This window comes from Gastrolobium bilobum, unplaced genomic scaffold (genome assembly GCF_033153095.1).
Source record: "Gastrolobium bilobum isolate Gb01-03AN ecotype WA unplaced genomic scaffold, APGP_CSIRO_Gbil_v1 utg6230, whole genome shotgun sequence".
NCBI lineage: Eukaryota > Viridiplantae > Streptophyta > Magnoliopsida > Fabales > Fabaceae > Gastrolobium > Gastrolobium bilobum.
Window position 1 is genome coordinate 66,843 of NW_026895870.1, and position 18,440 is coordinate 85,282.

At 32.0% G+C, this 18,440-nt stretch overlaps 2 protein-coding genes across 2 annotated transcripts; one reads left to right on the forward strand and one right to left on the reverse strand.

Moving 5' to 3' along the window:
• The first annotated feature begins 8,540 nt into the window (after positions 1-8,540).
• On the forward strand, positions 8,541-10,767 carry LOC133296515 (probable N-acetyltransferase HLS1). Its single transcript, XM_061495514.1, has 3 exons — positions 8,541-8,777; positions 9,055-9,185; positions 9,897-10,767. The coding sequence occupies exons 1-3, from the start codon at positions 8,553-8,555 to the stop codon at positions 10,765-10,767; spliced, it is 1,227 nt and encodes a 408-aa protein (XP_061351498.1). The 5' UTR covers positions 8,541-8,552.
• A 2,911-nt stretch (positions 10,768-13,678) lies between these two features.
• Positions 13,679-18,056, reverse strand: LOC133296519 (ACT domain-containing protein ACR11-like). The gene is made up of 10 exons (XM_061495519.1): positions 17,674-18,056; positions 17,076-17,133; positions 16,815-16,940; positions 16,509-16,603; positions 15,822-15,906; positions 15,669-15,728; positions 14,690-14,745; positions 14,402-14,507; positions 14,192-14,260; positions 13,679-14,022 (listed from the first exon to the last, which is right to left on the reverse strand). The coding sequence occupies exons 1-10, from the start codon at positions 17,829-17,831 to the stop codon at positions 13,960-13,962; spliced, it is 876 nt and encodes a 291-aa protein (XP_061351503.1). The 5' UTR covers positions 17,832-18,056; the 3' UTR covers positions 13,679-13,959.
• Between the last annotated feature and the right edge of the window lie 384 nt (positions 18,057-18,440).

Genomic DNA, 18,440 nt, shown 5'->3' on the forward strand with positions numbered 1-18,440 from the left:
ACACTTATTGAAATTTTTTGACCGTTGTGACAGTTGTTAAAAAATTGTGGAAATGGTTGCTAAAAATCAATGGAGTGGTTGGATACTCACCTGCTAAAAATCAGTGGATCACATCTTTAACTTATTCGAGGCACACTAATAAGAAGGATTAATTAAGTCATTGAATTTTTCTATTATCAATTATAAGAAATTATATAATCTAGCATATCATAAAACACGTTATCACTTGCCTACAATGCCAAGGCACCCAAATGGTTCAGCAATATTGTACCCATCTTCAGTGCCATCCTTTCTTTTCTTCTTTAACTATATACTAGATATTTTAATATAACTTGGACATGCAATTGAATTTGGAACAATATATGATTAGGTAGTTGAAAATGTTGATGTGCGTGTACATATTTAGTAGCAATACAATACTTGCACATTCTTTCACAGTACTTTCAATATTATAATATAATTGATGATAAAATATAAATAAATCAACACTTTCAATTTAGGACATGTTCAGGTTTTGCACACCATGAAAAGTGCCAACACAAAATAGAATTTAAGACGTACTCTGGCTCTGTACATAATGATAAATTCTAACATGAAATTGTAGAGCTTGCACAAAAAAGAAATCCATGGTTTTGGAATTTTAAAGGGAACATAGGAAGTGAGATGCTAAAATCAGCACTGGCAATTAAGTTAGACATTTTATAAACATTGATATACCTTTCTAACAGTATTGTGCAATGATATACCTTTCTCTTAATTGGTACTGATCTAAACAAAAAATAAAAATAAAAATAAATATAAAATGGGGTCATTCTAAATTGGAAACACTAACTCTGTCTCTTTCAATGGGTTTAATAAAGTTGAATGTTTTACAAATAACGCTTTCATGCCTTTAAAATTCATTAACTAACAACTAAACAGGGAAGTGTAAAGGTGTTGCAGCTTCACCTCCACGACAATCCAATAACACAGAAGCTCCAAGACAATGTCTACTCCAGTTAATATTAATTTCATTTAGAAGCTTAAGAGGATTAAAACAGATAATCCTAATATTAATATTTTGAGTATTTTCTTTTTACATATTTGGTTCCCTTTAATCATTTGCTTGAAATCAAGCCATTATTGTCCTTTGATAAGAATTTTTAACTTCAGTAATACTAATAGGAATAAGGTAATCATATCTATGACTAAAATCCCTCCCGGTTTTGTTCAATTCTAATTTGTTCAAATTGTACTATTTCATTTATGTTATAGCTAAAAACACAGAAAAATGTTATTTAAAAAAAAAAAACACAGAAAAAGAATTAGCATTTTAACTTAGGGATATGATCCGTTTACAATTTTTTTTTGCAAATTACACTAAATACGACCGGTCGTACACTGCATGATTAAAGTAAGACCGATCGTACTTAGTATAGTTTGTAAGCAAAAAAGTTTGTAAATATAATCTGCCATCTTAACTTAATATAGGCCCATTTAATTATTTGGACCTCTTATCTTCATGAACGTTGTTTAGTCTTTTTTATTAGAAAGCCAAAGCCCGCATACATTTACTCTCTCTCTCTACATTTTATATTAATTTCGTGTTAATCTCATGGATCTATGCTTAAGCCTTAAAGTAATGATTTAGCTCTATTTTGTATATTTTTTTTAGGTGATGGACCACCCTGTTATGTGATGCCATGCGTTGCAAGGGAAAGAAAATCTAGCCTTTCTTTAATAACAATATAAGCAATTTCATGCGTTTTACTAATGTGACCAAAAACAAAGGAAATAGATGCATGCCTATCTCTATTTTAGGAATGCTGCTGTCGAGAGGTATACGTCAATGGTTTTTCGGCAACTATATTTGTGTTTATGAATAATGGAGATTGTGACTAGTCAGAGATAAGCCTTTAGAAAGAAGAGACCAAAGAAAGGTTACATTACATTAATTGAAAGCAAGACTAAGCAAAACATATTTAATGCAAATATTAATACACAAGGAACTTGGGTTGTATTCAAAGTTCGTTGAACCCGATTTATGTTTTTCAATTCTTCCATCCACTCCTATTTACGCGGATTTCCGCAAACAACGGTAATTTCCATCCACACCAGACTAGCACACCGGGATCAGAGGAGAAAGGCTCACTAAAGGATTTTGTACTGCTTTAGTTTATTGGTTAAATAAATTTTTTGAATAATTTTGTTCGATATTATGCTGTTTGGATATATATTTAATTTATGAATCTTTAAGAAATTATTAGTGTTGTTGATCGTATATTTTGTTTGGATAAAATTTTGTTGTCTTATTTTTTTAACAGACTAAGCCAGACTTTTAATTTTTGTAAATAAGGCAGGCCACAAGCCGATAATTATATTCATAACAGGTTACATGCTAGACCAATCTGACACATTTAAACACATACTTAATCTTTCAAGACCAAAGTCTAGCCCGACCCGGCTCATTAACACCCTTAGTTATTAGTTCACAATAAATATTTAAAAAAATATCAAATATAATCAATAAGTAATAAATATTACACAGTCCGTGAATTTACCATCAATTCCTTTACGTATCGTCAATCATTCACTGTCAGTTAAACCAACATTCTATTTTGAAGGTTTATCATGGGTTTTGATTATGAGCATATTCAACAATTTTTATGTATTATTTATTACATTTCTATATATTAAATTAAGGGGAAAATGTTTTTCATGTCATAAGAGATAAAATTGTCTACTGCAATTTCAAAATGATGTCATTTTAGAGTTTTAGATTAAAGATAAATGGTATTTTGAAAATTTTACATTCATATTTGTATCATGAATTTAACTAAAATATTTTTTATTTTTAATCATAAATCTCAAAACGATATCATTTAGGAATTGTAGAAGATAATTTTATCTCCTCTAATAGGATAAATATCAATCCCTTAAATTAAAGTATATATATATAGGAAAAAAGAATTCTTATGTTGTAGGAGAGCTCTCTTCTCATGTTAGTGAGAGTTCGTTTTGCGTGCAATAATTTTTTTTATTTTTTTTATTTTTTATGTGTGGGTCCCACCATGAATTTGAGTGTGTAGGAGATTTTCTCCTCTCCAATAGCATGAGAAAAGCATTGCCCATATATACATTGTATACATATTTTAATTTATTTTTTAAAAGAAGATGGTACATATTATTCTTAATTTCACTTCTTTTGAATAATACATATTTTTAATATAATTTTTAACCTAAATAAATATTAGATGCCCAAGACAAGAAAGACTCAATCCTCGTAAGTCCAGAGCTCAAGAGCCCTTAATCCTGAGTGAAGCAATTTCATACCGTGAAAGTGGCCAATCAATCATGACACTAGAATACTCACAACCACATAAACATAACTACACCGTACCAGCATCTTGGACAAAGAACTGAATCAGCACCTTAGTAACTAACCAATGACAAGACTACACGAAGGTAACTCCAGACATCAGCGTACCTGCACTGTTGCCTCAGTGGGCAAGTGCACACAGTAATTATTTTTTTTCTATTAAAAAGCTGTAATTTGATTTAGTTTAAGGGATTCTCTTTTCTCATGTTGCATAGGAGAAGAGTTATCTCCTACACACACATAGAGGAGAGAGAATAAGGAAGAGAAAAAAAATTTAAAATGGGTCTCACGTTTACTTTGTGTCTTATGTATAAAATAACAATCTTATGCAACATAAGATTATTATTTCCCTTAGTTTAAATTTACTAAATTTTTACTTTATGTTATCTTAATAGTTGGTGTTGTGATCATGTATTTAAAAATTACATTTTTTATTCTTATATTTAATCTTTTACAAATGTAAGATAAGGCTATCTATTATATACTTTTCCATGAATCTTATACATAGCAAGAGCTTTTAAAACAAAATTTGAGAGCAGAGCACCCAAACCTCGATTCTTAAGTATGCAAAAATAAATAAAATTTTCTGGATGCACAAATGACTGCAGATCAATCTTTGACCTTAGCCCAAGGCATTCCGATCATGACACTAGAATACTGGCCGCCACATACAGAGCCATTGGAAGGCCAAAGCGGCAAAGGTTTCGACACTATACCCGTTACTCAATTAAAGGTGGAGACACCTACCTATTTTTGGTACACTCGTCCCATCACTGATTTATTATAGACCAATTAAAATGAGATATTTTTTATAATATGTGTATAAAAAAGAGATAATATTTTTTTTAATACAAGTCAATTTTTGAATGGAAGTGTAGGTATACTAATTACTAAATGTACCGAAAATGCTCTCCTATCCATCGTGCATTATAAATACAAGTGCACCCATAAAAGGCACACAACTTATTCCTAAACTCAAAAACCTACTTATGTAATTAACGGAATTAAGTATTGGAAAGCCTTGTAGGTACCCACCTCACCTATTTTATTGAGGATCGTGAAGAAACACCATTGTTGCAATTTCCAAGGAACTTCTGCAACTATCAAGAATCTAGTTCAAATCCACAAATGAACTTCTTCAACCACGCGTGACCGATCCATATTTCTTAAGAAGGTAACTAAATTAATATTAATTATGTATATATCTTTACAATCTTAATTTTTAGCAAATATTTTTAATTTATATTCTTAAATTATCCTTATATATTAAATTAAAGTTTACTCTCTTTTAACAAATGACATGTGTGGAACTAATGCACTTAAGATGAAGAATCTAAAGATGCAATAATTTTGATGATAATAAATAAGAATGAAAAAAAAACTTCAATAATAATACAACCTGCAACAATAAAAAAGAAGTTCAAAAAGACAACTCAACAAGTGTATAATCCATCAAGATATATGACAAAGCTCAAAGGAGAAAATCTAAATCCAAGAACCTTCAAGTAGTAATAGATTTACAGGACATAAACTTGAATAATAGAATTTGCATTCTCTAATACTAGATGAAAATTCCAGGATGCCATGATAATATAAATGGTCCGAATTTAAAATTCTTGAATAATTATCTGAATCATCGTTGATAATATACTTGTGTTTTTCTCAACACTTAATCCAAGCAGTACCACATTCTTATTTCTCAATTTGTTTATGTGCATTTGGGACACAAAGCCTATGATTTTATTCTGTACATAGAAAGCCAATCATTTGAGACTATGTAACACATATTTTCCCACCTGATAATAGAGATTCTTCATAATAGTTTGAGGTGTTTGATTTACTAGCTTTGTTTATTTATTTAGTACTGTTGGCATGCATGCCCACATAAATTTACTTAACCGTACCTCTTTTTCTATATGTTAAGACTTTTTAATATTAAACTTGTGTTTTAGACTTGTGGGAATAGTATAATGATTATACATATTTTAACATTGTAGGTGATGGACCACCTTCTTCGTGGGATGCCAAGCGCCCCAAGATAAATGAAAGCTAACCATTATTGAATCACAATATAAATAATTTCATGCGTTTCACTAATATGAACAAAGAAACTAGATGCATAGCTATCTCTAACTTGGAATGTTACTTTTAAGAAGTGGCACATGCATCCCTCTAGCAGGTCCTTTGTTGAGTTTTGTTATGAAAGATTTGATTCACTCATGATAGTCTATATAACTGGCTTAGGGCTATGATTTGGTTAGTCGCAATCCTACCATGCCATAGATTTGATTCTTTTTTCTTTTCTTTTTTTTGCTTTTTTTTTTTTTTTTTTTTTGCATCCTCTATAGAAAAATTATAGTCATCTGCTATCTGTTAAAAGATTCAATCACTGAAACATATAATTCAATACGGCTTCGGGGGGAAGATGTTGTAAGAAAAAAATGAAAATTCACAAGCATTAATTTCAAGATGGAGGAAAATTATGCAACAACACATAGAAAAGCAGAATACACCAGCGGATCTTAACTTTTAAAAAAAAAAAAGAATAAGTGGGTCTCACTTTTTCTGTGTCTGCTGCACCAGAAAAAGTGGTGCAGTGACAGCAGAAAAAAGACATCCTTCCTTATGTGTTCAGTCTCATAAAAGTTCAAGAAACTAATACATAAACCATGGAATTTAATAATGTAAAGCTTATATGAAGGGAATTTGCATAAATTCCTATGCATTCCCCCACTTAGGCAATACCCATCATCTTAATTTATCTTCATTCTTATATTCAGGAAAGACTACATGGTGCAAGAATGATTGCAATCTCTCTAGTCTTTGCTTCTCATTAGTTTACTCTAAGAACACAAGAATATAGTCATTATAACTCTGTCATTGATCTCAGAAATCAGAATCGAATATTTATTTGCTGTTGTAATCAATTACGTATAGTTATTTGGGGTTAGCCAAATAAAAATTACTAATCAAACTTGTGTAACTCATAGCTATAGAGGCTCAATAAATTAAATAGTATTCCATTTTAAAAGAAAGTAGTGGTACCACAAAGTTCATACTTTAATACTGTTTCCTTTGAAATTTATTTTTATTTAAAAAAACATTTTTAGTTGTTATACTTCCATGTATGGAAAATTCTTACTTCTCTAGCAAAGAGAACTAGAGAAGAAGCTAAAAAATTGAAGTATAAGCATGACTCTTTGTAGATGTTGGTAATTATCAGTTATTTGTGCTTTATTTAGCAGAATGGGAAGTTGGTACAAAAAACTTGGCAGACAGGTCATATGCAACATTTTCTCCCATTAATGCAGTCACATCAGTTTTCCTTTGTTTTCTAGGCAAAAATTTCTGCTAAAGATTTGGCATTAAAACTTGAGGATACGTGTGGCTTTGATAATTAGGTGTTTTTCAGATTATGACTTTTATGTTCCCCATTTGACTTTATTGTTTTTAAGAGAAATTTCAAGCAAACAAATAGTCATAAAAACTACATATTAATGGAACATAATGGTCTGAAAAGTTGGACAGAGAAAAGAGGCCATTAACTATACGATTATGATTTACCAAAGTTACAAAACTCGGATGATTTTCATGGTATAAGGACTAGGAACACAACTTCCACATATCAAAGTATAGCAACCTCATAAGCTTTGGATTTGGATAGATCATTAATATGGCAAATCAGAGTTTAGAATCCCATCTTGACCAGCTTCACATTTTGGTGATAGTTCACCCATGCAAGTCTAGTCAGAACTTTGGGAAATGCATAACTTTGTTCTGTATCCAGACTTCTGTGTTTCTCATGTCAAGAGAGTTCTTTTTGCTTTGGTACCATTTGTATGTATCATTTGAAGCAAGTAGCTCCAATGATAGGACTCGAAGTGTCTAAAATTCAAGATTAAATTTTCTATTCCCAAAAAGGTAAGTTTTAGTACATTTGGACCACAATGTACCAAGATATAAAAGAGCAAACGTCACCCCAATTTAGAAAACAAGACACATCAGCTTATAAGATATGGGCTAGAGTGAAGCTTCTAGGGACGCGCGTAACCATTAAAGACTTGTTTCTTTTATAACACTTGGCACCATTCTTTTAAAACATAAACAAACAAAGGAATAGTACGATAACAATGAAAAAAGAGCTTAATATGTGCATATGATGATGGTGATCAACACCCCACTTTTGATCCTCAGCAGTAGCATCCCACATGTTCACCAAAAACGTGGTGAAAGGCATGCTTTTCACACCACCTCCCTCAATAATTGGTGAAAGCAAAGTAATAAGATAAGGGGGTTTGTTTCTCTATAAGGTTGAGGCTTCTTCTAGTATTCAAACACCTGGGTGCTTCTTAAAAAAACATTTGCCATCATGATTCTAAAGAATGCTAAATGACCCCACCACCTACTCTTTATATATATATATATAAGTAAATAATTTAACTAGTACACATTTAAATTAAATTAGCCTTGTCTTCTGAACTCAGATAGTTTGTTTTCTAATAATAACCTCGAGAAATTTTAAGCCTTTGAACTTTTAGATATGGATAATAACTACTCTCCTATCAAGAAGAAAGGACAATAATTGCAGAGTTAGGCCCCTAGTTTGACTGCAGATAAACTTTACCTTAAACTGCTACACTGCTGTCACTGTTGTTATCACTATAAAGACATCATTAACCCTCTTGCGGGCATTGCACATTGTGAATTTGAAGACTGTGTGCGGTTTACCTCTTATTGCTATTTTCTCTCCCTTGTGCACACTTATTCATTTAATGAGGAAGGCCAAATAGATTTGCAATTTCAACACTAAAAAAATAATCAAAATAATAATATGTGGTGTATTATCTATCTCAAAAAAGTGTACAGGCTTTAATTTCGTTATGTACATGATGTATTGGATCACGCACTACAAACAAAAGAAGATATAAGCATGATGTAATACTATGAAATAGAAAAAACAGAACGCTAGTTTAGATTTTTTATTTTTTTTCATTTGTGCCAAAAGAAAAAGGTCCACTAAACTTTGGGGAGGTGCCACGTCTCAATATTCTTTGGGGTTTCTAAGATGTATAAATATACACATATAGATAGGGAGAAGGGCATTGAAGCTAGCACAACCGAGAAGAAGCAAGGGATATACTATTATTTTTCTTTCTCTATATATTGCTTAATATTATATAACCATCTATATACCATGTCTCTGAAGATAGCAGCTGAAAGATGGCCAAAATCACCATCAGAGAGGGTGGAGGAGCCATTGGTGGTAGTAAAAGAATATGATGAAGAGAGACACAAGGTAGCAATAGAGAAACTGGAGAGGCTTTGTGAAGTTGGACAAAGAGGAAAGCCATCTCTTGTTACTGACCTCATTGGCGACCCCATATGCCGTATCCGTCACTTTCAATTACATGTCATGCTGGTAGCTAGCTACAAATCTAATTCAATTTTTCCATTACGAAATTTTTTTTGTTTTACACTATCTTGGAAGTTGAAATATATAACAAGTAAGAATATTATATATACATATAAATGTGCAAATTGGTATGACGTATGGTTGCTATTGCAGAATTATTATAATAATATTCATAGTTTCATAAGTTGAATGGTATGATAATTAGTTTGAATTCCTTTTAAACTTGGATTTATAGATAAGTTCTTGGTTTTGGGCTAATCAATGTTATATTTGCTCCAAACAGGTTGCAGAATATGGAGAAGAAGGAGAAGTTGTTGGGGTGATAAGGGGGTGTGTAAAAACAGTTACAAGAGGGAATTCTGTTTATGTAAAGCTTGCTTATATTTTGGGGCTCAGAGTTTCACCACAACACAGGTTCTATTCCACTCTACTCACATGTTTTTGGTTTGCTTACATATGTTTCTGCACTGCACATTGCCTAAAAGCATCAAAAGTAATGTTGAATGGTCATTTGGATGTTAATGTGCATGCTTTTCAGATAGAAAAAACCAAAAGCAGTAGTCATAACAGTTTTTCTCTATCCTATTCCACAAAAGTCAGTTCAGAAACTTTTTTATTGTTTCTGTTCTGTTTGCCATTGCTAACTCCACTTTTTCTCTCTACAAGTTGTTGTGTGCTTTCTTGGCTCTAATCTCATAAAATAAGGGAAACGGAAAACTCAGAAAAAAGAAGTGGTGGGAGATTAGATTCTAAGAAAAAGAGAAGGTAATGTTCCTCGTATCATGGAAAGGTGAAAAAGTATAGTTAAGCTAGCCTGTCATTGACACATGTATCCACTAAGTCTACTTTTCTAAGAAACTAGCAATTGGATAGGATGTCTTATTCAATTTGGTACAAAATTCTTCATCTAGACAACAAGGTCCACAAAAACCTTACTTTTTGCTGTTCGGTTCTTAATGATCCTGCTCTTCATTCTAATTTTTATTTGATTACTTATTATAATTATAGAGATACTTTTGTGAAGAAAAAAAAAAGCTAAACCTCAAGGCCCCAAAAGCAGTAGCTATAATGTTTTGATACTTTGTAAGGCAACATTAAGTTAAAATGCTATCTTGGCATATGCAGGAGATTTGGCATTGGGACAAAACTAGTTGAACATTTAGAAGAATGGTGCAAGCAAAAGGAGGCTAAGTATGCATATATGGCAACTGATTGTACAAATGAGCCTTCGGTCAATTTGTTCACAAAAAAATGTGGCTACTTAAAATTCAGGACTTTAACCATGCTAGTGCAGCCTGTTCATGCTCACTACAAGCCAATTAGCTCAAGTGTTGCTGTGCTTCACCTTCCACCACGCCTAGCTGGGTCCATGTATAACCATATGTTTGCCAATTCAGAATTTTACCCTAGAGACATAGACTTAATTTTGTCAAACAAGCTAAATTTGGGCACTTTCATGGCCATCCCCAAGAAGTACCTCTCCAAATGTGATCCAAAAAGTGGCATTCTCCCTCCAAGCTTTGCAATATTAAGTGTGTGGAACACCAAAGAAGTGTTCAAATTGCAAGTGAAGGGTGTGTCACCACTTGCACATGCATGCTGCGTAGGTACAAGGTTATTGGATGAATGTATGCCATGGCTAAGGTTACCTTCTTTTCCTGATGTTTTTAGGCCTTTTGGGGTTTATTTTATGTATGGACTACACATGGAGGGTAAGTGTGGATCTCACCTCATGAAGTCCCTATGTGGATTCGTGCATAACATGGCAAGAGATGATGGTGGTTGTGGGGCCATTGTGGCTGAACTGGGCCATAGGGACCCAGTTAGAGACGCTGTCCCACATTGGACCAAATTCTCATGGGCAGAAGACATGTGGTGCATTAAGAATCTTGAGACCGCGAAGCAGGATATCCCTGATAAATGTGGGCCACCTGATAATTGGTTCACTTCTAGATCCTCTTCGCCAGTTATTTTTGTTGATCCTCGTGATTTTTGACACTATCATATATTATATATATATAGAAAGTGAGAGGGGATCTTACCTCTTAGTAATTGGGAATGGTAATTCTTTGGAGGGACAAAATGAAAAAGTTGGTAAAACATTTTCTCTTTACCATTGTAAGATGTAAAGTTAGAAACAATCTCATGAAATGCCAATGATTAAATAAGCTATATATCTCTAATCATCATACATTATACATCATAATTTGATTAGAAATTGAAGAATTTACTATAATAGAGCAATCTTAGAATTAAATAATTGCTTTAGCAATATATCTTTTATTACATAAAGAAGTATACTTTTACCAATGGAAACAGCTAAAAACAAAAGAAAGAATGAAAGTATCACATAAAGTTGAGTTCTTAGTGGTTATAAGCAGTTGACTTAAAGTGCCATACAGGAGTTGTTATGCTTGAAGAGAATCTAGGCAAATTAAAAAATCTATAGTCATCTCATGTTGCTGTCTATCTTTTCTTACTTTAGTTTTTTTGTCACACATGCGTAAATAGTTGTCTTAAAAATATGTAAATGAATATTTTGGAAATTTAAATAAGAGTCAGGAGGAGGACGGGTGAACAAGTCTACCTTACAAAGAAATGAATATAACAAGATCATATAAATAAAAAATCATATACGTGAGGTTCTCTATTGTAATTTTTCACCGTCAAATATATGAAAACACCTATAGATCTAATATCTTAGGGCTCGCGACACCTGGTTTTACTGCATACTTTCGACATGGTAGTTCTAAAATATATTAGATTTCGATATGTTAGGACATATTTTGATATTAGATAATATTTTTAATCTATGTAGTGTATATTATATATTATATTTAATATTCAATAATTTAATAAAAAATAAAACTGAACTTATGATACCCATCAATTTTATAAAGAAACATAAAATATTTCAAATATTTATAATAAATTCAATAAAATAGTAATCATAATCCAACGAATCTAATAATTAGAACTAAAAATGTAACGCAACACAACCTTTGAACTATTTTTTGAGTCTCTATAATATATGTTGAAGTGTTCAGGAGTGTCAAAGTATCGAAAAATATGAACACAACATATCATATTTTTTAAAGTATCGGCGCATAGTAGTTTGTAATACATGTTACTTAAACCCAAATAGGGTCGGCTAATTTTTTTTTTTTTATCAGGTGAGTACTATATAGAGTTTGATTTATTTGTTCTTAAAAAAAATTATGTGTATTTCACTATTTATTATGTTGTATATATTTTTTTTGTTATCATTACCATCTTTTATCAATTTTATTTCTTATTAAGTGGGGTTGATGACTTGATGGTCGATAAATCCAACATCACTTTTATACTAAATTAATTAGGGCCAGCGATATATAATTTCAAACAAAAAATAAGAAAAGATTGAGAAAAAAATAAAAAAAGAAGATAATTAAATAAATATAAAAAATTAAACAACGAGGGAAAGCATTATCTTTTTAAATAATCTAATGAAAGAAATTAGAATATAGGACAGCTTCATAGCTCATTGTAATTTTTTTTTTGGTATATCATTAAAATAATATAATGAATTAAATTGCCATAAAATGTTAAATTTTCCATCAAATAAAAGGATTAATATTTCTCATGTCATAAGAAATAATTTTATCTCCTATACATACATAAAAATATGTGAAGCTCGTATATGACCATGTAAGGAGAGAAAATAAAATAAAAAAATAAAATAAAATGTCTACAGAAAAAAAGGAGAAAAAATAAAAAATAAATATAAACTCTATATACTTTTGTATGTATGTAAAAAATAAAATTATATCTTACCACTAAAAAAAATATTAATTCCTCAATTAAATTGTTGATAACTTTATTTCATATTATTTTATTATTACTTTTGTCCAATTGGTACGGGATCCACTTTCAAGCCACACGACAAAGAAAGAAAAAGGCGAAAGAGTTACTTAAATTAACAAAATTTTACGTAATTTAAAATGGGGAAGGGTGCATATCAAAATAAAAATAAAAATGGGGAAAGATATTGTAACAATCAATTAATGTTACTCTCAATGTTACTATCAATCAATTTTAGCGTTAGATCAATTATGTTGATCCAACGATTATATTTATTTCCATCTTTGTATGATGATGATTCTCCATATTTAATTTTTATATATATTTCCACCTTTGTATGATTATGATTTTCCATATTTAATGCTTTCACATTAAATATGAAGAATCATAACTATACAAAGATGAAAATAAATATAACCGTTGGATCAACATAATCGATCTAACGGTGAAATTAATTGATAGTAACATTGATAGTAACACTAATTGATTATTACAATATCCTACTTCATTTAAAATTTCAATACAAAAAAGTAAAAGCTATTTTTCTCAATTCCAATGATCCAAATCCCATGCCCCACATGGAAATTTTCTTCCATTGGTACCAAAAAAGGTCAGAGTTTTGTTATTAATTCCAGCAACTCGAAAGTTATATTGAGCTGAAATTAAAAAGTTATAATTTCAAGCATAAAGCAAAAAAAAACTCAATTAGGATAACATTTAACATAAAAAAATTGTATTAAAAAAAAAAACAGGTTAAATCTTGAAAAAAAATACAGATGAAGTTAAGCTATTAGATGATGTTAATATGTTACACATACAGATCTTGTTAAGTACTTCAAATGAATCACATACCTGAAGAAAATCTAGCCATCTGTCATCAATATCTTTTCCTTTCACTTTTTTCCTTTTGGCTAGAAATTCACTTTCAAAGTTACCCGTAAGAATAAATAACCATAAGAAGGGTTCTTGGAGTTTGCAGCAAGCGCTTTAACATTTTCTTGTGTCCAAAACTGCTATTCTATCTTAATTTCAATAATTGTAGGACTAGTAATCTTGAGTTGCTCAAAAGCAGTAGCCAAAACTTTTATTCATGATGCTAATCATAAACACTGTATTTTGTATGAAATGAATATTATGATAAAAAATCACAAGCATTTGAACTTTCCTATCCATGTTAATTCAATTTTTTGATTTAATGCATTCCAGATGCATTCCAGCTATAGGTTAATCACATTCTTCATTTGTCCTCCAAATGAAAAAATGAATGCAAACATTCTACAATTCCATGATGGTGGTTATATTCCAAAAGAAAATACAATGATCTGCACTTTGTTGTAAGAGATGCCACTCAAAAACTGGATTCCTCAGTCGTTGGACGCCTCAAGAAATATCTCAAGCTGTTAGCAAGAACCTGCCAGATGGTAAAGATGAATATAAAAATCCGTTCAGAAACTGAAGAGTCATGCTGCCAACATGTAAAGTCTATCACCAGATGCTCAAACTTCATCAGAACCTACTTGGCTACTTCAATGTATGAGGCAATCTTGATTTCTTATCATTCAATACAAGATTAAAGTTACCTGCTGGAGAGGCTTGATGATAGCTTTACCCTTGTAGCTGACATGAAACTTTGCCTTAGCCAAGAGCCCCTATGTTCAACAACAAAGCTTTATGATCAGACTGATACATTCCCCCTTTCTTTTGGGCTCAATAATTAAATTGATACATTCCTTTTGAATGACTAGGTCAGAAAAAATAAATTTGCACATTTTGGATAATGATATATATACCTCAGTGTCAAATTCTCCAGATTCAACAGCAATGTTAATGTCAGTAATAATCTTTACAAGATCAACCAGTAATCCAGGCCGATCAGCCGTCTCCACATATAGCAAACTACAAAATGAAGCACAAGTGAGCAACAACATACATGTATTGCCCAGAAGTACTATACTAATTCAACACTAGCACTGAGCATGCTTCTAAGACCTCAAATATTATGTGACTTTAAACTAAACAATTTTCTGTTTCAATCAGATTATCTATTTTGTTAAGGAAGAACCAAATGAATGCATCACCTTCGATCTGGGCCATCATCAGTAATGTTTATCTGAGTTGCTATGTCCACATCAACCTGAAAGATGTTACAAAATATAAACAACCTGAAAGATGTTACAAAATATAAACAAGGTTGTCCGGTAACATCAAAGCTTCCTCAATACATTCTCTACTCTTCTACGAGTATGGCTTAATAGGAGAAAAAAGTCACTGTTCCCTGATACCAATCAGTAATAGAAGTAAAAAATATAAAACTTTTTTTTTTTGTTACAGGATAAACCTCTAGCTATTATACTTCTCACCCTTTTCTTGGCACCCTAACTAAACAAGCTGGTTAGACATAATTTTGGGGAAGATCATTTAAAATTTTGTTTTCTCAAGCCTTTGATAAGGCAGTTTAAAATTGACTGATATTAGTCAAACAAATAGGGATAATGCAATTGTCTATACTAAACAGGATAGATATCTATGAATTTAAATACAAATTAAAGGACTAACAAAACACACCTCCAGCTCTCTAATCAAGTTTTTCCACTTTCTACCACTGGTCTCCCATTACCCTTCTGCCTTGTAAACCTCCTTTCCTTAAAAGAAATTCTCTCACTTTTGCAACCAAGCCCATCCTCTGTGAGTGGTACTGAGCTCTCCTTCAAACACAGTATAGCTATGAACTTTACAAATAAAAGAGGGGAAAATTCCACTTCATATAACTAATCCCAAGTCTCCAACCCATCTCCACTTAACACACTCTTTTCTATGGTTATGGTAGAGGACAGACGTGATGAACAATATATATATTAAAATTGCCACAAAGGAGAAACCAAGCATGCTTAAGTCAGTGCATGTTAAGCAACACAAATCACAAAGTAGTAGAAACCTAACATCTTGGGTTTACATCACATTCATATATATATTTCACAAAACTTGTCTGCGTGTTACCAGAAAGAATGAAAAGTTCATGTTTTACAACTGAAACCAAAAAGAATAGACATTCATCACCTGCTCTTTTGGGGGTACAAGTCCAAATGCTGCTCCCATTGCTAACTGGGAACTTGATTCCTAAACCACCAAAACTCTAATTAGAAGAGAACTACCTGTTGGCATCTAACCAAATCATTCTCCAAAGAAAAGGAGGATAGTTTGTAAGCATACCGGGTGATATTGTATCAGATTATTTATAATCGTCAAACGAATTGCCTCTAACAACTCTGGCTCTTCCACTTTTCTGCCAGTATCACTGCAAAAAGCTCCACCAGCATATCCAATGAAATACTAGAGAAACTAGTAAATCCTGATCCAAGATATTTGTTTCTTAAAAGATGAAATTGAACCCAAGTTGCCCAACGAAGTTCACTGTTCTAGAGTGAATTTCGAGTAATTATTAGGCAGGCCAATTCTGGTGTCAGTCTTACTTGCAAATACTTGAGATTTGACACCCTAAGCCCAAGTGGAATCTCACTACAGAAGTCATTCAGAGGATTTTCTCCATAAGAGTAGTGCCTATTTTATGAATTTGTAGTATATTATTCTAAGAATCATCAAAGGAAATTAAAAATCATCTGATTCTAACCATGCATTTTCTTTTTATCCTTAAGAATTATTAACCATTAAAAATTATCTCATTTTCTTTTGCCTCTGTACAATAATTTAATGACAGAGGAACCAACTTAGCTTCGACTAGAAGAAATGACTCCCATTGACAAAACAACATAACCATGATTAACAACCATTTAGCATACATCAGCAATAGCACAAAACCAATCATAGGATTGGACAATAACATATGCATTGTAACAATCCAATAAATAATGCGCATTGCGCAACATATGTAACACTTACGCTTTTGTGATGGAAAACTTGTTGTGCTTGCCAGAGGAATCCAGAAAGACATTTGCCTTGACAACATTGAGACCTAAGTTTTTTAATGCATTCATCTGCAACCGTGTAGAGAGTTAATTTTTTAAATATTTCTATCAATGCACACTATCAAATATGTTTCAATGAAATAAAATAATAATAATACATGATGAGAAATTGCTTACCCCACAAGTTCTGTATTGACAAAATAAAAAAATATACAAAAATAAAATAAAATAAAATAAAATAAAATAGAACAAGCATAGATTCACTCAGAGAATGGCTTACAGTGTCAAGAAGAGCCCCAAGCCGATCACCAAAAGTGATCTCCACCACAGTAGCATCTGGCTCAGAGTCTTGGTCAATTATAACTATAGGAGTTGGAATGGTATCAGTCTCACCTTGATTTCCATCCTGTTCTCCACAGAAAAGAAATTGAAAGCAAATCTTTTACTGACCATTGATCACGGTCAACAAACATTAGAAAAATGAAGTATTGGACGTTCACATGCAATAAGTGACAATCATATAGGTTATCATGCAAAATACCTCCACATCAGTAACAGGTGCTGCACGTGGGATAATTGTAGTTCCAGAAGATGACATTCTGACAAAAGGGTACATACAATTAACACAGAATGGACATGTCATTGTGGTGCAGTCCTAGCTGAGGTTACACTCACTTTGCAAGTTTTAAATGTTTACGAGTCTTCCAAAAAAAGAAGAAGACGAGATATGGAGATACTATAGCAGTGAATGTTTTCAGCACTCAACAAGCCTACTATCTTAATTAGTCAGACCATACATAGCCTTGGCAAGATACAAGCTAACAACATCAAAGCTGAATAAATAGAATAAATTCCTTGCCAGAATTAACACATCAAAGAAGAGGAACCAAATATCAGTGTATGAAATCCACTTGATTATTTTTTCACACTCAAAATTTCTTGGAGCATTAATAGAATTAAGTAAATTGTAAAGTGAAGCATTACAATAGCAACCGAAATAGGAGACACTAATAATCATCAATAGAAACTAGAATTCTTATGATTCAGTATCAACCAGTATAATCAAGGATATTGAGACCAACATAAAAAAGACCAAAAATGTCATATCCATAAGTAGCCAATGATCCCAGGTAGCCTACCTACTTCTGTGAAGGATGTAACATGGCTTAGAAGGAGCAAACCCAGATGAGGCCTTCAAGACAGGAGCACTGGAAATGGTTTTTTCCAAAGCTCTCAAGCTATTATCAGTAGCAATGAAGTGAAGTCCAAGACTCCAAGCAGCCATGGCCACAGCCATTTCTTCACAGTTCAAGGTAATAACTTCAGCAGAGATAGAGATAACAAAAGAGAAAAAGTTAAAATTTTGAAGAAGGGGTTAGAGAGAAGAACTCAAATCACATGAAACAGGAATGTGGGTATGAATGGAACAGAAGATAGATGAATGATAACTATAGATGAAAAGAAAGAGTTCATTCATTCATATCCTATGTTTCTCTCTCTCTCTCTCTCTCTCTAAACAAAATGTCATAAAACAATCTGAGACGTCCATTCACAATCTGTTAGGGCATCTTTATGTATTTCGTGTGGCTGTGCATCCTCTCTCGTGGAAAAATCGTCATGTAGTCATGTTATTTGATTATATGGTCATGTTATTTGATCACAACCATTTATTGATGATGAAATAAGAGAAAAAAAGTGTATAATTTTTAAATAAATAATTATAATCAAATAACATGATCACATGACTATTTTTTCACATAAGAAGATCCACTCCCCATTTTATGCGGAGGTTTTGTTGTCCATTTGGAGTTTGGACAACCAACGTATGAACACGATGGAGATCATAGATTTTAGTGATAGAAATTGAATTTACAAATTACAAAAAAGCTAAATTTGACTGAAATTT

What these genes read in the sequence shown, in the direction of transcription:
- LOC133296515 (XM_061495514.1), top strand. Translation starts at nt 8,553, where the DNA reads ATGTCTCTGAAGATAGCAGCTGAAAGATGGCCAAAATCACCATCAGAG. An exon ending in TTCAATTACATGTCATGCTG is followed by an intron (nt 8,778 to 9,054) that starts GTAGCTAGCTAC and finishes TGCTCCAAACAG; the next exon opens with GTTGCAGAATATGGAGAAGA. An exon ending in AGAGTTTCACCACAACACAG is followed by an intron (nt 9,186 to 9,896) that starts GTTCTATTCCAC and finishes TGGCATATGCAG; the next exon opens with GAGATTTGGCATTGGGACAA.
- LOC133296519 (XM_061495519.1), bottom strand. Translation starts at nt 17,831, where the DNA reads ATGGCTGTGGCCATGGCTGCTTGGAGTCTTGGACTTCACTTCATTGCT. An exon ending in TTGGGGCTCTTCTTGACACT is followed by an intron (nt 16,604 to 16,814) that starts GTAAGCCATTCT and finishes ACACGGTTGCAG; the next exon opens with ATGAATGCATTAAAAAACTT. An exon ending in GATGATGGCCCAGATCGAAG is followed by an intron (nt 14,508 to 14,689) that starts GTGATGCATTCA and finishes TTCATTTTGTAG; the next exon opens with TTTGCTATATGTGGAGACGG.